Below are 23258 nucleotides of genomic sequence, written 5' to 3' on the forward strand. Positions count from 1 at the left end.
GCGTCCAGAAATTTTGTCCTGCGAATGATACGAGAATCTAATGCGGAGGGAAAAATACCAAATGTTCTCAAACTGTTAAAACGTCCTTTAGACCAAAATGTACGTTCCTTTCGGCCATATTGAATCAGGAAAAGATGTAAATTTAACGTGGATTTTCTCAGTAAACAAGAATGGTACTACTTTCGCTGTGGATTTGCAAACAATCTCCCATGCTTTCTGAACTTTATTCCCATTACTAATCGAAAAATCGTCCCTGAAAAATCAAATAAAACTAGGTTTTTCCCAACCACTTTTCGTGTCTGAGAGCATCCATTAGAGCTACTAAACTTGGGGATTTAGCTTCAGTAATACATTTAAAAAAGGAAGTACGCATTTTGGGACCTAACCAAGGGCAACAAATAGTTCCAGTCACTGCCAGAACTACCTCCATTGCCCATCGGCGACCGCGATAAACGGGGTTACTTCCGAAATCTGAGCATGCGTGGTTCTAAGCTAGAGTACAGATTGTGGAAAATCAATAAATTTTCGTCAACCATATGCCAAGGAGAAACAATAGAACAGTCGTTGATACCTAACACAGTACGTCTAACAAATACTTCATACGTCCAGCGCGAAATAACACCACACGCTCCCTTTTTCTCTCTGTCGCCGCAACCATATTATATTTTTTTGCTATATTAACTGCTTTTTTCTTGATTTTTCAATTCGTCCGTTGCTTTTCGGAATCTGGACTGGAAAACATATCTTGGATACGCTGTCCGCAGATCGATTGTTAACAACAGTCCTCATAGTTTCGCGTTGTGTTTGGGAGAAATTTGTTATTTTTGTTTTGATAACGTTTCCCGCTGTGTTGTGTCCTTCCGGTTTGCGTCCAATGGCCCTTGCGTGGCGCGTGTGAATTTCCATGAAGTTAAATACTGTGCTCCGTGTTCAACGTTTGGATAGCTTCCCACAACCATAGAACTGTTGCGATCGCCTATCCAGCTTGCGTAGTTAGTGAGTAGAAGGACCATGATCGCCAACGAGAACGATATTGAGAAATTATCCGAAGATGATGATGAAGAGGAGTTCACTCAAGGTCCTGGTGAACGATGGGACCCACTAGGAGCAGATGATGAAGAGAATGTTATTGCGGATACTCCTTCACGATTGCTGGCCGCCTACGATAATGTCGGGGATTTGCAATGTGGTGGCAGCGCAATAATGGACCCAAATCGGATACGCAGCCTTGAAGAGGAGCAAGAGATCCTTACCACTTCGTTAATGGCATTGACTTCACATTTCGCACAAGTTCAGTTCCGCTTGCGACAAATTGTTGATGCACCCATCACTCAACGGGATCAGTTGTTGAAAAATCTGGAGGAGTTTGCATTCCGTGGAATTCCGGAGGTAAGTTGGTAACTGTGGAAGTTTTTGGTGATTCAGTTATCGCGCCTTCCATTGCCAATAAAGAACCTCATCATTCCCAAGGTTAATTTGTTTGGTCCTGCTAAGTATGGAGGGCGCTTGTAGTGCCTCAATGTCTGTCCAGTCTGGTCATCTAAGGGAATTTCTCGAATCAGCCCCTCATCTCTGGTTGGGGCTTTTCCTAGGAATTTGGCCCACTTGAAAACAATATTTATTCCACTTTCATGCAGTCCTTGATGAGCCCTAGAGAACTTGGAAGGATCTTGCTCGTTTGGTGTAAAACAAAACCATATTAAAATCGATTCAGTGTCTGTCTACCTGTCTGTCAGTCACACCCGATTTACTCGAAAACAGTTGTCATGAAATTTGGTGAGAAGGGTCCGTTCTGTGAATTCGCTTTCATATAGCAAGTGGCGCCATTTGTTGTTGAATTTGAATGGGAGCTCCTCATACATGCGAACCGGTGATGGACTATTTTATCACACTGAATATGAATGAATGAAACAGCTCGATTAGCACTATTCGAAACTGATACTATCTGAAGCACAGGGGAGTGAGGACTCAAAAAATGTATGCCACAAAAAGTGAAACAGGTCTCACTCTCAGAACATATCCAATCGAAAAATCTGAGAAATAAATCAAAGCGATACATTTATACAAAATCTTGGTTTCAAAATACATCCCGTTCCCCGTTCTGCACAAATAAAGTTGGAAATTTATCCGAAAACCGCCCCCTCTTTTGGGAGTAGGGTAGGTGATTGCGTTTATGCACCGATTGTTTGACTCCCGCAACAGTACGCTGATGAACTACCAGCTAACTACCAACCTCTCTGTCATCAGAGAATTTGCCTAGGAGTCGTTTGACACATTACTTCGGGCTAGCCCTGCCGCTCTCCCTGCTTTGGGGAGCTTTCAAGTCAGGGAATCCTTTTTACTAACGGGACGGGAGGGAAGGAAGGGAGTTGTTAGTTCAGGGAACCCCTTGCCATCCGATCCCTTTCATCCGGTCCAGTTCCATTTTCATCGCAATAAGAAAACCTCGAACATAATACGGAAGCCGACTCCAGTTGCCAGTGTTCTTCAGCATCTCTCTGACAACGTCAGCGCTCCTCAGCATTTCCGCGACAATGTTGTCTGGAGACTTTATCAAAGTAGTTTTCAATGCCCGAAAAAGAAGGCGGAGAAGGAAAAGGGAAATAACTGACTACGCCGCCAGAAACCCGTCTGTTTAAAGACTGCAAAACAAAAGCAAGTAGCAGAAAAGACGAGGAAACGAAGAAGGACTTGACCGTAAGCTCTGCTTATTAAGCCGACGCAAGGCAAGACATTTGCGGAAGTCCTTAGTAAAACGGATGAAATCCGAAGACAACGGAGTAAAGGTCCATACGACAAACGAGGAGTGACGGAGTCCTCGTCGAAATGGGCCCGAAGACGACCAGCAAGAGTACATTCTGCGAAGCGGTTATTGGGGGGAAGGCTCTTGTTGCTAGCCTAGACCTCATGTGCTCGCTAGAAATCCGTAATCTTGACTGCCTTACAGAAAAGGTCGAAGTGGAGGAGGCGATATCACGCTTTATCGCCTCCAGAGTCCAGAGGTAACCAATGCCCGGATAGGTATCACCTCAGTAAATGCTCGAGGCCAAAGACTCGCTGTGGTGGACTTCCAATATGCGAGGAAACTCCTTAGCAGCGGGAGAATCAAAATTGGATGGGCAGTATGCAGGGCGTGAATGCGGATCGTCCCCACCAAATGCTACCGGTGTCTGGACTATGGACATACGTCAGCAACTTGCAAGGGATCGAACAGGAGAACAGCATGCAGGAGATGCGGTCAAGAAGGTTGCGTTCTCTGTAGGGATCGTGCCGCGTTTGGTGAGAGCGTCGTACACACTGTGGGCTAGGGACGGTGTCCAATCTTTAGGACGCAATTGGAAAGTGCTAGGATGCGAATGGCATGATCTGCATTTTACCAACCTAGCGCAGTTCGATGCGGAAGTGAATGCTGTTCTAGCGCTAATTAGCGAGCAATACCCAAACAGGGACCCGGTCTCATTGCATCTCGACTTATCGGGCACCTGCACCTGGGTTCGGGACGACGTCCGACTTCGTGTTCTTGCTGATGGCCGAGGAAATGGGTTTTCTGGATCCGGTGTTTAGGGATAACGTTTTTTAGCGTTTACCTGACGCCGAATGAGACGATGCCGGACTTTCGGCGCCGGCTTGATGTTCTGGAGGACACCGTTTCAAGCAAGGAGGGACAAATCCTGGTAGGCGGTGATTTTAATTCCAGGGCCCTTAAATTGGACATGCCTCAGTCAGACTCCAAATGGAAACGGATTCTGGGAATGGCGAAAACCGAGCTCGTAGTTTTAAACACCGGATCCACGACACCGTTTCGGCGCCCAGACTGTGAAGGAAGCATTCCTGACATCACTTTTATATCGGAATCTCTGGCATTATCGGTGGACGGGTGGCGAGTCCTGGAAGACTTCTCGGCAAGTGATAACCAGTACATCGCCTTCGAAATGGTTGACGCTACTTGCCGGCAAGCACCAACTCGAAGCTCCCCCTGCGTGTGGAATGTCGCAAGGGTGGACATCGGGAAGTTCGTTGAAGCTCTTCGAGCAAGCAGAGCCGCACTGGAGGACGCCCCGGGGGGGTGGTAGCGTCGCAGTTGACACGGTCGTAAATTCAGTGAGGAACCTGATAAGGGCGGCATGTGAGTCTTCCATGCCCCGGACGGGCCCCAGCTGCGACAAACTTTCTATGGGTTGGTGGACGGCAGAAATTGCCGGCCTACGGAGGGAATATCATAAGCTCCGCCGTTTGGCACGTTCTTTGTACACCAACGAGGAAGCATGCGCCATAAAGGCACATGAGACTCCGCAGCGTTATAAATGAAAGCAAAGCGACTGGCAGAACCTTCTCAACGAGGTGAATGAGGATCCGTGGGGACTTGGCTATAAGCTTATCACCCGAAAAATCGGGGCTTTGTGGAGGCGGTGAATACTAAGTACCGACCAGGTGGACCGCATTGTACGGGCATTGTTCCCCAGACACCCTGTACGGGTTGACGTCAATAGCGCGGAAAGTGTCGAGGATTGCTCCCTTTTCACAATGAGAGAGCTCGAAGAAGCGGTTCTCACTATGAAAAACAAGAAGGCGCTAAGTCCTGATGATGTCCCGCCGAATTTGGCTTGGGGACACTTTGTCGGGCTTTTGTTTAAGCGCGAAAGGGAGAAGCAGGAGTATTTTATGAAGAGGTACGCGGTCGTAGGCGCTGTAGTTACGTTGAGGTGGGTTGAGCTGCTTCGAAAAGAAGCTCAACGGTTACCAGATTTGGTTCACCCGTTGGTGAAGCGCAGCGCCTACCGCTGTGTCTGAGACATCGACGAACACAGCTACGTATGCATCTGACCGAGGAAATACCAACAGTCTTGCATCAACAAGTTGTTGTTTGAATCTTTGGGTTTAGGCTCAGACAAGTAAGCGCTAAGGATCGCTTGGCGATGAGCGGCTTAGGGCAAGAAACGACAGTAGAAGTTTAACATGCGCAAGAACCTTCACAGATCCTTCACCGTGGTTGGCTGGGGAAAGCGTTTTATAGCTTCAACCATGTCTGAGTCAGGTTGGATTCCGCACAACGGAGTGGATGAATCTCTGCAAAGTCTGCGCAGCGTTGCACAAGTGGGATGTCATCCTGGTGAATTTCAAGAGTCCGAAGGGTGCGCAGATAACCGTTTTCGGAATTTCTTGGGTGCGACAGGGATTTGATGATACACCTTGGTTAGATCCAAGATACGGTAAGCGAATGCGCGAAATCATGGAAGAGTGGAATAGAGTATCGGTCGGGAATTGTCTTAGCATTCAGGTGCCTGTAATCTATGCATGGCCTCCATTTGCCGTTCGGCTTAGAAACCAAATGAAGTGGAGATGACCAACAGCTATTGGAAGGTCTGTTGTTGAACTCCTTCGTTGCAACAGCAAGCTTCTGGGGTGAAAGAGGACGCACCTTTGAGAAGACTGGGAGAACCGAAACCTCTGCGCCCGTGTCGACCAGGAAGCAACGCCTGCTCAGCGAGTCGAAAATTGTAAGGCGACGTGGTACTGCGGTACTGCCGAGGCATCCAGCGAGCCTAGTCTTTTGTTGCATTAAAAGTGCATCCGGTGGTAAATTTAGGCGCTTGAGCTCCAAATGTACGGTGGTACCAGCAAATCTTCGAGCCCGATGAGGGTCCCGGGCATGCGACTACCCGAACGCTCTTTTCGGAAAGCAGACCTCGACCGTGACTGCGATTGAGAGCTACCTCCGAACACCATTTCCTGGAGGTCTTCCACCTCTCGACGTGTGTCCCCAGAGACTTTCGCGACTACGATTCGTGTGTATACCTCGTGGGCTTTATCGGTCGTGGCAAACAACACCTTCAGCCATTTCTCCCATTCGTTTCACTTGGAGTGTATCCTCGCCTTTTTCTTTCCTGGCTCCTCAAAGTAATCGTTCTTATTTCAGGTAACAGGAAACGTTAACATTCCCGAATCGGATGAAGTCATTGCGAATCTGGAACGTGCTCGTAGTCGTCAATTTGAGCTGATCGACCGTCTTAAAAAACAACTAACCGAACTAGAAAAATTCGCCTATGAATCCGGTGCACCGGTCCTACCGCAATCAATTATTGTAGAAAAACAAAAAATCATCATCGATGAACTGAAAAATAAATTGAATTTAAATGTAAATGACGTCGATCTACCCCAACTATCCTCGGAGGACATTAAATCCCAAGTGGACACGGCCATTGGGGAGTTCGTAGGTCCGCTTAAAATGAAGGAGCAACTTGTTGCACAATTAAAGACACAAATCACTGATTTGGAGCGCTTCATTGCGTTCCTTCAGCATAGTGACACCCAAGCGGTCGTTGGAGATGGGAATCCTTCCTCTGGACTCGGGAGTATAAAAGAGACAAACGCCTATAATACCTACTCAGCGAAAAAGAAGCATATACGCGTTGTGAAAGTGGACACTGAGTCAAGTCAACCGGGACTATCGAAACCTTCGTCAAACTCCAGCAGAAGTTCGGTGAAAACCATACCCGATAACTCAAATGAGACGGCTAGCTTCACCAGTAAAACGCACACGTTACTCAGCAAAGCATCAACCCTTCTGCAGATGTTTGCCGTAACGCAATTTGGATGTGGTTCATCCCAGAATGGCAACCACTTCCGAAAAAACACCCTGAAAAAATCATCTCGCGTAAACCACTGGGGTGATACCAGAGCTCAGCTTGAGGTTGATATTCAAGAGGTTGCCGCCCTTGCTATGACTCTTCAACGGGATCGGGAGAAACAAACGCAACAGGGCGCTGATACCAACATTCCAGAACAATTCGAATCGTATGTGAGTGACTCAGATGACGAAGAAGGCCGCTTTATGTGTTCTCAAAAACAAAAACCCGCTACAAGTGATCTGTACCTACAAAACTTCTCATTGACGAATGTCGAACTGACCACTGTCGTTCGGAAGAATTTGGCCGTAACGCTACAGAAGCTAATCCAGCATGGCCTACGATCGGATACCACCATTCCTGGAAGTAGTTTGGTCCCATTTATAGGTTGCTTCCAGGCATCATCCCAATTCAGGAGGAATTATTCAAGGAATATTCGTGGAACCACTGATGATGAGGATTGTCATGCAAATGTTGATGAATATAGTGGACAGATGCATGCCTGGGAGCTCATATTGCAGTACTATGCTATTAAAAATGGCGAACACTATAATGAAACACCATCTAGGAAGCTTTCGCAAAGTTTTAATCTGGATATTGTTGGAACCACTACATCCGTTTCGAATAAACAAAGCCTACTCAGTGCAATTGGGACTGTCATAGCCATCCATAAGCCATACAAAAGGAGCTACAATTCGCATTTTAAGGCATTCGTGTGCGCGGCATTGAAGTGAGTATCTTTATTGTTGTTCATTTTGACAATTTTCAGTTTTCTCTGTAAATATATATTTCGGGAGCAACTTACATCCTTCATTCAAAAATTATATTCAGTACATTTGACATTCTTAGGCGAACGACAGTAAAGTTGGTTGCAAATGCGTGTGGAATGTAGAATCGATAATATTTTAGCTGGGTTCCGTTTGGCATCCACAAGGCTCGCGAACCTCGTAAAGTGTCCCGTTTGACGTTTGTATCTAACCGTCAAGCAACACATTCAATTTATTTTTCAAAATTCAGGATTCATGCTATAGAGGGGGAAGTCAGCAAAACCCCCTCTTATCTTGTTCTTTGTAGGGAGGAATAATTAGTATGTATGACCGGCTGGAGGAAGGATACATATAGGGGACAGTGGTATTATTGGGCGATGGAATAAATGGGGCCAGGGCGGTGTCGTTCGTAGGGGCGTCATCGTCGCAATAACTGCAGTTCCGAGTAGAAAGGGTTAGGAGATCTGGAAGGAGGGGATGGTAACGGTAGGAGGGGCTCGTGCTGTCGCTGTATAGGTGGGAGTAAAACTGGATGAGGTCGTTGTCGTAGGATTGGCATTTGGTGGTGAATTGGGTTAGTGAGTTAAGGAGGAGCCGGTCTATGCGTGTGCAGTTTATCTCATCATAGACGACTTAGTTGGAGTGAGGATTGGGCTGGTGGAAGAGAGAGGCGGAAGAACCTGCTTTCACGTACCCGTAGACGTTCCATTTGGGCTGAAGAGACGTCACACCATGCGCCGAATCCATACGTGAGGACGAATAAGCTGCTTATAGCAGAAGAGTTTGACTTTGGAAAGGATGGGACTTACTTGAGGTACGGGTGATAGGCGGGTATTAAGAGTTATCCCAAGGTATCTAGTTGATTGGACGGATGGAATTGGGGATGTCCCGATTTTAATAACGACGTCTTGTGGGCAAAAGTGGCTCTACCGCGGAAGACGATGGGTTCACATTTGCTGGGGTTGAGGAGAAGTTTCTAGAAATGGAGGAATTTGTTGACGATTCCGTGGCCTACATAACGATGAAATCTATGAGCGCTGCCATGACCGTCCGGTTGTGGATAAAATCCGGCTCAACAGGTTGCGGTCTGCGGGTTACTTAATCCGTATGGATGAGGATGATCCCACCCGAAAAGTCTACAAGGGCAATATCTATGGTAGAAAAAGAAAACGAGGCAAACCCTGCCTGAGATGGGGCGATGGCGTAGGCCAGGACGCCAGACAGCGCCAGTGCAAAACCGGGGATGTCGAGAGTTTCTTATTAAGGTAGGCCTAGACCGGATACCGGTTGTTGCGCCGTTGATGATGATAATGAGGTATACTTCGGAAGAAGTCGTCAGCGTATTGAATGGTTTTGACAGCTTGGAGGAAGTAGTAGAGTGCTTGAGTAGGATATCGGCGGTATAATAAGGAAAATAGGGTCACTGACAGAACTGATCCTTGAAGGATGCATGTAGGAGGATTGTATGGGTCGGTTAGGGTTTCATGGTTGCAGACTAGAGATTGGCGATCGGAAAGATAATTCAGTCTGTATAGTTTTGGGTGAACTTTGAATGTGTGGGAGGGTTTGAAGATGAGACCTTCGTGCCAGACAACGTCAAAGGCTTTCTGGATACCAAGGAGGCAAGCGGTGGTGGGGATGTTGTCAGTCAGTTTTGTGGACTAGGACAGCGTATGAGGTGTCGTGGGAAACTGGAATGGTTCGATGTCGAATTGAGCAGGGATATAGGGCGGTAGCTGCCCGGGGAAGCTTCCAGTTGTTGCTTTTTTAGCATGGGAACGATGTGGGATTCTTTCCATGGAGTGGGAAAATGCGCGGATAGGAGGTTGAAGAGCTGGGACCGGAACATTCGAAATAAATTTCGAATGCCGCGGATCCTGCCGCGCCACATCACTCCGCCCCCAGACGAAACCTAGGGGGTTTCGGCGACCGATCCCGGAACTCCGTTCCCCGTTAATCCATAAAGCGGACACGACGCTGCTTCGGGGCGCATACGGGTTTCAGTCTGGACAAAGAGACCGCCTTTTTGTGTCCACCGATCTCGAGCTGGAAGAAATGTTCTCCCCTCTCGAGAACGCGGTACGGGCCCTCATATGGAGGCTGCAGCGGCTTCCGGACGGCATCCGTCCTGACCAGAACGTGCGTGCATGTGTCCAGTTCCTTGGGCGAACAGGCAGGTGTGGGCGAGTGTCGAGTGGGTGGTGGCGCTTTGATGCGTCGGAGATTGTCCCTCAGCAGACGCACTAACCCCGACTCTGTGAGACCCGATCTCTTGTCGAAGACCGGATCGCTTGGGAGTCTTGGGTTCTCCCCGTATACCAGCTCCGCGGGGCTGGCAGCAAATTCCTCAGGGCGGGTTGTACGTAGGCCGAGTAGGACGAGAGGCAAGACTTGCGTCCAGGACGGATCGTCGCGTGCCATAATGGCGGCTTTCAGCGTCCGATGCCAACGTTCTAGCATCCCATTGGATTGCGGGTGGTATGCAGTAGTCCGCTGGCGTTCAAAACCCAGGAGTTTGCCTAACTCCGAGAAAAGGGTGGATTCAAATTGCATTCCCTGGTCAGTGATGACCACTGCAGGGACGGCAAAGCGAGGTATCCACTCTCGGCAGAGGGCTTCGGCACAAGATTGCGCCGTAATGTCTTTCAGAGGTATTGCTTCAGGCCACCGCGTGAACCTGTCGATGATTGTGAGGCAATACTTGTAACCGTGCGAGTCTCGCAAAGGCCTTACTATGTCGAGGTGTATCGTGTAGAAACGCTTGGTCTTTCCTTACATGCCTGGAGACTTTACACTTCTGGCATGCGATGCACTCTCTGGCCCAGGAATTGATATCCTTGTTCATGGAGGGCCAGAAGTATTTTCCGGTGACTAACCGATTTGTTGTCCTGATGCCGGGATGTGCCAAGTCGTGAACTGCGTGGAACACTTCCTTGGGAAATGTGGCCGGAATGTATGGCCGAGGTCCCTTTTCCGAGTCTTCACAGCAGAGAGAGAGGTTTGAGCCGAAGATGGGAAACTCCCGAAATTTGTATTTGGGGTTGGATTTGAGGCTCTGAAGTGTTGCGTCATCCTCCTGCGCCTTGGCAATAGCCGAGAAATCGAGGGAGGCGGGGATGTTAACCTCGGAGACACGAGACAAAGCGTCAGCAACTATGTTGTCCTTGCCGGACACGTGCTGGATGTCTGACGTAAACTGGCTTATGAAGCTCAGGTGTCGAAGCTGACGAGGGGACGCTTTGTCGGGCTTTTGTTTCAAAGCATACGTGGGAGGCTTATGGTCCGTGAACACTGTGAACGCCCTGCTTTCTAGGGAGAAATGGAAGTATTTGATGCTCAAGTACGCGGCGAGCAGTTCACGATCGTAGGTACTGTAATTCCGTTGAGCGGGATTCAACTGTTTCGAGAAGAAACTCAACGGCTGCCAAACTTGATCCACCTTTTGGTGAAGGGCAGCACGTACTGCGATGTCAGAGGCATAAACAAAAACGGCTAGGGGTGCATCTTGCAGAGGAAATGTCAAAAGTGTAGCATCAGCCAGTTGCTGGCGGGATTTATCGAACGCGCGGACAGCCTCTTCAGACCGCACAATCTCTCATGTGTCTTTTGTTTTGGGGCCAGACAAGTACGCCTTCAAAACGGACTGGTGATGGGAAACGATGGTAGAAGTTTAGCATGCCCAAGAACCTCCTCAACTCCCTCACTGTCTTCGGACGCGGGAAACTTGCAATTGCTTGCACCTTGTCTGGGTCCGGCTGTATTCCTTCAGGGGAAATGGAGTGGCCGAGGAATCTCACCTGTTTTTGGAGAAATTTGCATTTCTCAACGTTTAGGACTAAACCGGCCTCAAGGAGACGTTGAAAAATGCACTCGAGATGGGCTAAGTGCTCAGACTTGGTGGAAGAAGCGACCAAAAGCGCATCCAAATATACGAAACAGAAATCGAGGTTTCGCAGGACTGAGTGAATGAACCTTTGAAAGGTTTGCGCCGCATTGCACAATCCGAAAGCCATTCGGGTGAACTCGAAGAGTCCAAAGGGTGTGCATATTGCCGTCTTTGGAATGTCTTCAGGAGTTACCGGGATTTGGTGGTAAGCCTTGGCTAAGTCCAGGGTCGAAAAGATGCCGCAATTCGCGAGGTGATGGGCAAAGTCGTGGATGAGTGGAATTGGATATCGGTCAGGAACAGTCTGTGCATTTAGCCTTCTGTAATCCCCACAGGGGCGCCATTCGCCATTAGGCTTAGGGGAAGACCAACAGCTGTTTAAGGGCCTGCAGATACCCTGTTGAACGAGTTGTTCAAACTGTTTCCGTGCAATAGCCAGTTTCTGGGGTGGTAGAGGACGCACCTTCGAGAAGATCGGGGAACCAGTAGTGTTAATGTGGTGCTGCACATTATGCTTCACTGGTCTTGAGAGACTACACTCGGAGTAATCTGGCTGAACTTTTGGAGGAGTGTCCGAACACGAGAGTCGGTGATGTCTTCCAAAAGAACAGAAAGGTTATTGTCAGCGTGAGATACCATTTGGCCCGATGAATGAAGGTTGGTCGTGGGGTCTGTAAGGGACTTATTTTGCAAGTCCACCACCGCGGATCCTGCCGCGCCACAACATCGTCATGGTCGATCAGGCCCGGGATGGTGGATAGGTCTTGGGGGGGAGGTAGGAGAGCTGGGGTGGACGAGGAGATGGTTGCTTACCAGGAATAGGTCGATGAAGGAGAGGACATTTTGCCTGTAGGAGGTGAGTTGGATGGTGGGAAAAAGGGAGAGCTGGAGAGGGTGGGAGTTCTGTGAGTGCCAGTTGGCTAACCTATTGCCATTGACGTTTATGGCGCTGTTGTATCATGTATTGTGTTTGGCATTTAGGTCACCCCTAGTATGAGGGAGAAATGTATGTATTTGGATAGCTGCTTCCTACAGGGTACTGTAATCCTGTAGCGTACCGTTACGGTCTTGAATGAAGTGCTCTAACACCCTTCAAGGCCCTGATCCAATTGGATTGGTGCGCCAATTGGGAGGGATTTGAGGTGTTTCACTAGGAGATGTCAGCAGGATTAGCGGTTTGATCGGGAAATATGATGGAGGAAGAGAAACTGTCAAGTCGTGGTGGGCTTTGCGAGGTCGCCAAACGGAATGCAGCTTATTCGATATATTCGCGAAGAATATTTAAATGTGTAATTGTTGAGTTTTTATGGATTTTATGAATATTTATTTATTATTCTCTGAAATTTTTTTTACTTTCAGCGCACGTAAACTAGTTGTTTGGCTAAATTTAATCTTTCAATGCAACGAACTAATCAACACGTATTATATGAATTGGAGCTACGTAGCACAGACTGGTTTTCGCGATGCCCTCCACTCATTGGATAGCCTAACGAAATATGAATTTGATTTACCTATCGATTTGGCCGTAAGGCAATTTCAAAATATTAAGGACGTGTTCATGTAGATGAGAGCTGAGGACAAGGATAATTTGTGGTTGTTGGATTATTTTCCATTTTAATGAAAATTTACTAATTTAATTTTGCATTTGGTTTACTGTTTTATGTTTGCAGTTCCCTCATTTAAATTTTTCCTTGAAGTCCTTGAAATTTTACCCTCAATATAAACCTAAATAAGACTTTATGAATATCACTGAGAAATGATAACGTTAAAAGGCATCTCCCACTTATTATTAAATATCTTTATATAGTTTGAATAATAATATATATAACAAACGTTATTTAAAAAAATGTATATACTTTTATCTATATTTTATTTAAATTATAGATAAAAATGTATATATTGTTCAACCAATTTAAATTATTTTTGTTATTTATATTATTTAACTCAAATAACTTCTTCCATATGAATTATCACTCCCATAATAGGGACGAAACCGAACAATTATTATATAATTACCACTTTATAAATTTACTTCTCCACGACGCAAAACAACATTCCAAAAGGTAAAAATCATCCCAAAAAAACTCAAAAATAAATATCACTCCAAACTCAGAGACAAATTACTAATTTTATCTAATTTTTTTAGTTAATTTCCTTCAAAGAAAATAAATTAAAACTAAATAAAAGTAATTAAAACAATATCAAATTGGAAAAGTAACGTCAACTTGAAACATAGTTGCATCCATGGTTGTAAGATGTTGGAAATATATCAAAAAGAATTTATTAAATATTATATAAATATGTAAATGAGTATTATATGTTGAGAGCGTATTCAAAAAAAAAAAAAAAATGTACACAAACCAAATAATGTGAAATATATAAAAAAAAAACGAAATAGTTTCACCTAAATTTCAAATATATTAAAAAAAAAAAACACTGAAAAAAAGGAAGAGTTATACACCATTGAACCTTGTCATCATTTACCTTCATAATTAGGGAGGAAGGTGGAGCTGAAACAAGATCGTGCGAGGTGCGCCACTCTTTATATATTTGTTATCTTTTATGTTATTTATTTTTATGTTACTGTGAAATAAATAATTATATTAATTTTGAAAACCATTCCACTGTGGATTTCTTCGTGGATTTAGTAAAGCCTAGGCTTCTATTACTGCCAGATATGTATAGATTCCTTTAGAGATTAGACCGGAGATGATTTTCATTTCCAACCGGGGCGCAGGGTCATACGCCGACATTCTCAGGAAAGTGAAGGCAGACCCCGAACTCACCAATTTGGGAGACAACGTCAGCCGCATTAGACGGTCCCAGAAGGGAGATCTTATGTTGGAACTTAAGAAATCTAAGGATGTAACCGCGGACAAATTCTTAAGCCAAATCGGGAAGACTTTAGGGCAGGAAGCCGACATAAGAGCTAGCAGGCCGAAGATCACTATAATCTGCAAAGATATAGATGAAATCACGACGAAGCAGGAGGTTCGCGAAGCGTTGGAGAAACAGTTCGATCTTGCCGGACTACAAGAGTCAGTGGTGAAAACGCTAAGGAAAGCCTACGGGGGAACACAAACCGCCATCATCAGCCTACCAGTGGAGAACGCACTCAAACTGTTATCAGCAGGGAGAATGAGAATAGGCTGGGTTATGTGTCGCCTTAGGGAACAGGTGGCGTTAAAACGGTGCTTTAGATGTCTTGGCTTTGGTCACATTGCGAAGTCATGCACTAACTCAAATGACAGGTCAAAGCAATGCAGGAGATGCGGAGTGGAAGGCCATATCAGCAAGGACTGCAGAGCTGACCCAAATTGTCTACTGTGCAAAGGAAAGGAGGGTGTGGACCATCGGCACATTGCAGGCAGCAGCAGGTGCCCGGAATACAGGAGAGCCCTTAGCACAAATCGCAGATGAGGTTGATACAAATCAACCTCAACCACTCCGAGGCGACGCAGGATCTACTCGCGCAAACCATCCGCGAGAAAAACATCGATGTGGCCATACTAAGTGAACCATACCGAAACCGCGGTGGTAGCGTTTGGGTCAAAGACCAAACGGGCCAAGCAGCCCTGTGGACTTGTGGAGAACAAGCCTTCCAGGATATAATGGAGCACCCGTAGGAGGGCTTCATCAAAGCGAAGGAGAAGGGCATCCACATCTACAGCTGCTATGCTCCACCCAGCGCTACACTCGTCGAGTATGAGAGGATGCTTGCTGCTCTTGTTTTGGATGCAAGAGGACGTTGGCCAATCATAATAGGAGGCGATTTCAATGCATGGGCTCTTGAATGTGGCAGCCGGATAACTAATGTCAGGGGACGTGTTCTCCTCGAAGCATTCGCGGAGCTGGACGTGATACTGGCGCATGTTGGGTCTTTGTACACTTTCCGGGGAAGGGGCCTGGGGTCTATAGTAGACCTGACATACGTGAGTGCCACTTTAGCCAGTACAATCGCTTGGCATGTCAGTGAGGACTATACTCACAGCGACCACCAGGCAATCTGCATAGAGATCAAGGGCGGATCGAGCTCGAAAAAGAGTTTTCGCAGAATGCCGGGTGGTATGCTTGGCTGGACAGTGAAAGGGGGACACGTTTTCCGCGGTGCTCAAATCGGACATATCCCTGAATGGTACGGCTGGAGAGAAAGCCACCCAGATCACTCGATGGGTGACGGAAGCATGCGATGCTACTATGCCCAGAAGCCGATTGCTCCTCAGTAGGCAACCCAACTACTGGTGGAACAACGAAATCGCAAGTTTGCGAGCCGCATGTTTTCGGGCAAGGAGGCTTTGCCAGAGGCTCAGGGGAAAACCCGGTGGCGACGGTCGAGAGGAGGCACACAAGCAATTGCGTGGCTGCCTAAAGGAAGCCATTGGGAGGAGCAAAAAGAACTGCTTCAAACAGCTGTGCGAGCATGCCGACATAAACCCCCGAGGCTTACAGAGTGGTGATGAAAAGGTTGCGGAAATCACCCCAGGTGACCTGTCCGCGCCTCCTGAAACACATTGTTACCACTCTGTTCCCTCACCACGAAAATAGGGGAAGGCAAATTTTTGTCCAGCTAAATGACGGCATAATACCGCCCGTAACTGTGGAGGAGCTGCGGGAAATATGTGGTAGGTTCGGTGACAACAAGACCCCAGGTATGGAGGGCATCCCCAACCGAGCTTTGAAACTGGCAGTGAAGACTAGGCCCGAACTTTTCGCCAACACCTTCGAGATGTGCCTAAAAGAAGGAATATTCCCTGCCCAGTGGAAAAAGCAAAAGTTGGTGTTGCTTCCGAAGCCTGGCAAGCCGCCTGGAAACCGAACGTTTTATCGTCCTATCTGCCTGTTGGATACAATGGGGAAGATGATGGAGGGAGTCATCTACAACAGACTCCTGCCCATCGTCGAAGCCAGCAATGGTTTGTCGGAACGCCAGTTTGGTTTCCGACACGCCCACTCTACGGTGGATGCAATTCGCATGGTGGTAAACCTGGCAAAAGTTGCACTGATTTCTGGCGGCTGCTGTGCCGTGGTGGCGTTGGATGTCAAAAACGCATTCAACTCGGCCAACTGGAATAGAATTAAACGGGCGTTGGCTGACATAGGTGTCCCCGGATACTTAGCGAATTTTGTGGAAAACTACCTCTCAGAGAGGACTCTCTAGTACGGGACGGATGAGGGCCCCAAAGAGTCATTGTCACAGCCGGGGTACCACAGGGATCGGTACTTGGTCCCCTGTTATGGAATATCATGTATAATGGGGTGCTTGCTCTTCCCGTCCCAGGAGGGACTACGATTGTCGGCCTTGCTGATGACCTAGCTGTGGTTGTTGCAGCAAAACACCCAGAAGATGTGGAGGTTTACGCAACAGAAACAGTGAGAGCGGTAAAGTCCTGGCTAGAAAAGGCCGGGCTGACCTTGGCGGACGCGAAAACGGAAGCGGTCTTAATAACGAAACGCAAGAAAAATAACACTGTAAAAGTGGAGGTCGGTGGACATACGGTCGTATCAAAGCCAGTGCCACCACGGCACTTGCAAAAATGTTGCCAAATATTGGTGGGCCGAAATATTGCCGGAGGTTGGTGCTAGCCGGAATGGTGCGCTCCATCCTGCTCTACTCATCGCCTGTGTGGGCAGTGGCGTTTGCAAACTCTCAGAGACGGAAGCAGATGAACTCGGTTTACCGGCGGATGGCTTTGAGGGTTTGCAGTGCTTTTAGAACCACATCAGATGAGCCAATATTGGTGGTGGCAGGCATGATCCCGGTTGACATGCTGGCCAAAGAAATGAGTGTCCTGTACAATGCAAGACATATGGAGGGGCATGCACAGCGTAGAAATGCGGCAAGGTCAGAGTCGCTTGATCTCTGGCAATGCAGATGGGACGAGTCTGCGAAAGGTCGGTGGACGCACAGGCTCATTCCCAACATTGGGGTGTGGCTTGAGCGAAAACATGGGGAGACAAACTACCACATTACCCAGTTCCTCACGGGGCACGGTGGTTGCTACAGGCAGTATCTGCACCGCTTTGGGTTGGATGATTCTCCGAACTGTCCCAGATGCGATGGCATACCGGAGGATCCAGAGCATGTGATGTTTCACTGCCCACGGTTTGCGATGGAGAGAAGGAGCTTAAACCAGGTACTGGGCAGAAGCGGGACTCCGAAGAGCTTGGTTACTCAGATGCTGGAGTCCGAGGAGAAGTGGCTTGCGGTTGGCTCCGCAATCATCCAAATGCAGGAGGAGTTGCTGAAGGAACAAAGAAGGAGGAAAGCTGCAAATAGGAGAAGGATGAGTGCCTAAGCGCAAACCTACCCCGCGCAGTAATACCACAATGGTGGTGCCGCGGGGCTGGGGCTGGAGAGACCGGGGGTGGTTTTTAGTGGGTGTGCCGTTCGGGCGGCGGAGCTCCGGCGGACGTGTCTCTCTAAGATTTTCCACCTCCGTGTATTACAAAAAAAAAAAAAGACTTAAGGAATGTTACCTCTGAGAGATAAATAAAGATATTGGGACGCATGAACTACGAGGATGCTTTGAATCTGTCCCCCACCACCACTCTCTAAGCACTTCCCCACATAGTTGGACGGTGGCGAAAATCCTAAAAAGACGTCTGGAATGGGCACCCACGAAAACTGCTCCACTTTTCTTCCGTTTACATCCCCGCGGCACCTTTGTGAAGTGTTAGTCAGCAGGCAGAATTCCGCAATGTGGGGTATGATTCCATCATAAACACCCATAATAATCTGGAGGAAGGATAAGCTGAATGGGAATCACTGGCTAGCGAAAGTAGTCAAAACATCCATCATACACATCCATCATACTCGTTCAAGACGAAGGGGAACGCAGGCAGCATTTTAGAACCAGGAGGTGGACCCATTCAGTAGAAGACCATGAGGTTTGAGAGCTTCCCCAATACCCCCAGGGAAAAAGCGGGTAAAAAGTGACGAATTCACAGACGGAAAAGGAAGCCTGGGAGAGCGATCACCAGGCAATCTTTTTTGAGTTACGTGTCGAGCCACAGGACAAAGACGGCGAAAAACCAAGAATTATTTCAGGCTAGTCTGCAAAAGCTTTGGATGAGCAGACCTTCATAGAGGTGTGGTTAGATCTTCCTAATAAAATAGGCGCCTCGTGGAAAGAGCCGTCAGTGTGACCCAATGCATCGCCAAGCTATGTGACGCGTCCATGCCTAGGTGATGCTCATTCCCCAGTAGAAGACTAAACTACTGGTGGAATGGTGAACTGGCCAGCCTTTGGTCGGCTTGCCACAGAGCCAAAAGAGCGGCTCAGAGGTTGGTAGAGTCGATCAGGGGCAAAAAGAGTGCGCCTATAAGGTAGCCCGCAAAACCCTCAAGCTCGTCGTCTAACGAAGCAAGAGGAAATGCTTTAAGGAGCTCTGCTCAGAAGCGGACTTAAACCCATGGGGTAGTGCTTATAGAATCGTGTTAGGACGATTCAGAAGCCGTTCATCTTCGCAGATCACGTGTCCTACCCTCTTTCTGAAAATCATCCAGGGGTTATTTCCGCAGCAAAAGGAGGGCACCGACACATTCCAGCCACCTCTGAATGTGACGGCAATTCCTATAGTCATCGGCTTCGATATTCCTTGGCTGCAAACGAAGACTTGACCGTTGCCGGCCGAGCCTTCTTTGCATCCATTTGAGCCGAAGAGTTGGGATCGTCAGATCCGTAATTTACTACCAGTTCGGCTGGAGGTGGTTTACCCGAAAACAGATGCTTACTCATAGGTAAGATTTTAACCTCAGCAGGTGGAGCCAATTGGAGCCCGGGATGAGGAATACTCACAGAAGGGGACTCTGCTTCGGCTCGTCCGTTAAGGACTGGGTCTCAATAGGGAATCAAGACAGAGATTCTTCATCGAAGAGCTCAGGATAGCCCCTTCGCTCAGGCTTGGATTATAATGATCAAAGTGCTGTTGATTTCTTTTGTTTTTTTCTGTTTTTAGTTACTTCATAGTTGGCTGCTATGGCCATCGTTTTACCGAACAAAATAAGTCAATCCCCGCGGGGCCTGCTTTTGCCGAAACAAGGCTAGTTGAAACTGAGGGTCGCCTGGTAACCAATGTTCACCGTTCACGGCCACATCTTAACCCCTGTGACAATTCAGCCCTCGGCACAGTAGTCACACTTTGGCTTGGGTTTTTGATTACCGCTTGGCTTCAGGTGTCATCTTCGGTTCCCGGAGGATCCTCCTTACTGAGTTCCCTCAGTACGACAAGTTAGGTAATCGTCGAGGGAGTTGGAAAAAGGAATATTGTAAGGGCAGCTTTTCGAGGATTAGGTGAATAAGAGTCAGAATTTCAGTTTTTAAACAAAACATTATTAAAATCTGTTTCTGCGCCTGTGTGTCTGTCACACGCACTTTTCTCAGAAACGGTTACACCTATAGATATGAAATTTGGTTGAAAAGTTGGAACTGTGAACCCCCAATTTCACATGCTGATCTCAGTTTCAGATTCTTTTAACCACTTTTTGTCAATAGGATGGCCGAATTTCTGTCTGTAGGATGACGGGATACATAATAGGTCTCGTCTTCACTAGTATGAACCTAATATGCGCGTTTGACATAGAGTGGTTAGTTAGTTTAGTTAACTGGGGGGAGCCGCAACTCCGAGCACTCAGGCCATTGTTAGGCCTATTGTACTATCCCCGTAAGTTGCCTATTCAATGGCTTCCCGCCTACGATGTTCGCAGGCTTTAGCGAATCTGAGAAAATTCTCCAGAGGCCGAGATTGTGCAGATTCTTCATAGAAGAAAACCTTGCCAAGGTGTCTTCGTCTAAGATCTGAGGATGCCGAGCAGCTGCATAAAAAGTGCAGGGCCGTCTCCTCCTCTTCCTCATATTGGCTACACATAGCCGAAACCACTACCCCACTACCCCAATCTTCTCCATATGGTAGTTTAAGGAGCAGTGTCCCGTTAAAAGCCCTAGTAGGGTTTTCATGTCCCACTTCTTTAGGGGCAACAAAAATGCCGCTCTAGTGGCCCTAGGCTCTTTCACAAGGATTTTCGCCTGTCGGCAAGAGTCCAAATTTCTCGACTCGGTTGCGAGAATCCTTGCAATTTCACCCTTGACAGTAGATGCTTGGATTCCAAAAACTGGTTCTGGCCCCACCTTTGTGGATCCAGTCTGTCAGCCTCCTCATTACCGGCGATGTTAGAGTGCCCCACATACTGTGGCCGCAAACTTGCTAGTAATTATAACGGCTAGGTTGTCCGCAAATGCTTGCACGAAGACTTTTTTGTCCTCCAGGAGCCACAGCAGGGTATCCATTAACAAGAGCCACAACAGCGGAGAGAGAACCCCTCCCAGTGGGCAGCCCCTAAGACATCCTGCTTCAATAGCCTTCTGGCCGACCGATATGTGGATTTTTCTCCACTCTAGCATGTGAAGGATCCAACTGATTAGCAGGGGTTCGATTCCATACTGCTTTGGCGCATCACTAATTGCTGCGAATGAGGCATAATTGAAGACACCCTCGTTCTCCTCTGTTTTGCAAAATCCGAGTTCCACCATGAAGTTTTACCCTTCTTTGGCATCTTGGCCCCGGTCCTGTCGAGAAATGGGCAAGGGTTCTTGGCGCATGGACGGCGTCAGGACGTAAGCAATTTCATCCGAACACAACGAACAAAACAAATACATGTCTGCACGCTAAATGTTGGTACCCTAACTGGAAAGACCGAGGAACTCGCAAGAGCCCTTCGGAAAAGGCGCATTGATATCTGCACTCTGCAAGAAACCCGATGGTCTGGTGTCAAAAGCTGCGACATTGAACGCGAACGCGGTAAAAATGGCTGCAAACTGCATTGCCATCTCAGAGGGTTTCCGTGATGCCATTAAAAAAGTCGAACGATTTGATGATCGGCTAACGAAGCTCACCATTATATCAGCTGATCGCACTATTCACTTCTTCACCGCGTATGCACCACAGACAGGTCGACCTGATGCCGAGAAAGATGCCTTTTGGCAACTTCTCGATGAAAAGACTTGTCACGTGCCTGCTGACGATTACATAATCATTGCCGGTGACGTTAATGGTCATGTGGGTGAAAAGGCAGACGGTGAAGTGGTGTTCCACAATTGGTGTTCTTTGTGATCGACGTATCAACGAACGTCCCAAATCTAAAATTTACCTCAATGTCGTCCATCCAGTCGATCTCTCTGGTTCTGAGTGTTGGCCGACCATAAAAGACAATGAACGGCGTCTTGCGGTAATGGAGACGAAGATGCTACGTTGGACTAGTGGCGTCACACGTTTAGATCACATTTGAAATGAGGATATCCGCGATCGTTATGGGGTTGCACCGATCGTGGAGAATTCACTTGCCAAGATTGGTCTGAACATCGAAGTCGATGGTAAACGACCAAAAGGCAGACCTAAACAACGGTGGCTTGATACGCTGGATGAGGATTTGAAAGCCTCGAGATTGCACCCAGATCAGGCATTCGATAGAGCCAAATGGCGAGCCGACTCCGCTTGTGAAGCGTGTGACCTAGGGCATCCATTCCTTCTATTACTAGACATAGAGTGATACGTTCATCCCAAAGTGAAAGGGTTTTGATGGATCTATACCTTACTCGAGGGGATGGGATAGAGGTTCCATTGGCAAGTATGGGTCTTTGGTTCTTCCATATTTCTGCAGTACCAAAACTGGTAATATTTCGGATGCAAACAAACAAACATTCAAGAGCTGGGTTAATGGAGTTCTCTATTTACTACAACCCATTAAAGCGCACAAGATGAGAATATCTAAACTTGCGGATAGTATCTTACTTCAGGCTACACTTAGCGCTCAAGTGGAGCGTGCGCTGTCCGTTCTACATACATTCGTGTTTTATATGTATCTTTTTTTTGCTACTCGTACGCATTCATATTTCAGTCAGAGATTTCAGTCGTCTTCTCAAGACATCAGTGCAACAGTACAGAGGTGTCTGCATGATTTCCAAGATTTAGTTTAAAATCGCGCGTTTAGAGTCAATTTGAAAACTTTAGGAATTAGAGAAAAAATCTTTTATTTGTATTTTGTGTTAGTTTTGGATTTTTGAATATAATTTCTTGGATTTTTTAACTGAAAAGGTTCCCAGTTCAAGTGTCAATATCAGGTGCGATTTGATTGTAACTATTTAAAAAAAAAAAAATAGATTGTGTTGGGTTTTATTTTTGATTTTTGGTTGGAGAAAGTGCGAAAAGCGAAGTGAATTTTTTTGATATATTTTTAAAATTAATTCGACCGGTATACAGTGAAAAATACTAAAGGTGACAAACAGTCAAGGATTGCAGGCATTCATATAAAAATAGGTGAGTCGATTGAATAACTTCAATTTTAATAGATATCCCACTCACTGTTCGTATCCCGTGAGTCACACTGATCTCACTCATCCTGCGATGACACATTTACCAATCCTAAATATAGGCTCACCTGTGAGTGGGCCACCACATTAGGGATAAATGAGATTTTTAATTTCCTGAAAAAAAAAAACCAAAAAATTGTAGATGCTTACACTATATCAAGTCGTATCTGGATAGTGTATTCTAGGGGTTTATATGGTTTTGGACTATCTGGATTAATGGTTACCAACTAAAGTGCTAATTATAACTATAAATTTGCGGATTGGCAGTTATGATTATGAATTTACAGGTCAGATCATCATCAACTAAGCAAAGATAGATACATGCCCTGATTTGCTCACCGGCACTGTCCGACCGGCAAATATTTTTTCGCTTCATGTAAAATTTCTTGAAATTATGCCAAAGAATTTCGGATGAAAACGAAATAATAAAGAATAAATAAAACAACCTCAAAGAAAAGCCAAATAACTGGAAAATTTATGTTTATAGTTTACTAAATCTCAGAAAATGGAAAGATATTTCTTCTATTTGGACATGTTTATAAGTTATCGTTGGTTTTCTTTCTGTTATGGCTTCGAAAACTTTAATATTTTTCAGTTTTCATTCATGCCAAAC

The 23258-nt window shown here is 46.7% G+C and overlaps 2 protein-coding genes across 2 annotated transcripts in view; both read left to right on the plus strand.

The window, feature by feature from the left end:
• The first annotated feature begins 516 nt into the window (after positions 1 to 516).
• On the plus strand, positions 517 to 13898 carry LOC119660990 (RUN domain-containing protein 1). The gene is made up of 3 exons (XM_038070078.1): positions 517 to 1389; positions 5918 to 7356; positions 12639 to 13898. Exons 1-3 carry the CDS (start codon positions 1012 to 1014, stop codon positions 12841 to 12843), a joined length of 2022 nt encoding a protein of 673 aa, XP_037926006.1. The 5' UTR covers positions 517 to 1011; the 3' UTR covers positions 12844 to 13898.
• Positions 13899 to 22559: 8661 nt separating this feature from the next.
• Positions 22560 to 23258, plus strand: part of LOC119660933 (intracellular protein transport protein USO1) — a 73888-nt gene continuing 73189 nt past the window's right edge. The window contains exon 1 of the mRNA XM_038069924.1: positions 22560 to 22592. The gene's annotated coding sequence lies outside the window, so the exon portion shown is untranslated. The remainder of the gene's footprint in view (positions 22593 to 23258) is intronic.

Source organism: Hermetia illucens, chromosome 7 (assembly GCF_905115235.1).
Source record: "Hermetia illucens chromosome 7, iHerIll2.2.curated.20191125, whole genome shotgun sequence".
In the NCBI taxonomy this organism is placed as follows: domain Eukaryota; kingdom Metazoa; phylum Arthropoda; class Insecta; order Diptera; family Stratiomyidae; genus Hermetia; species Hermetia illucens.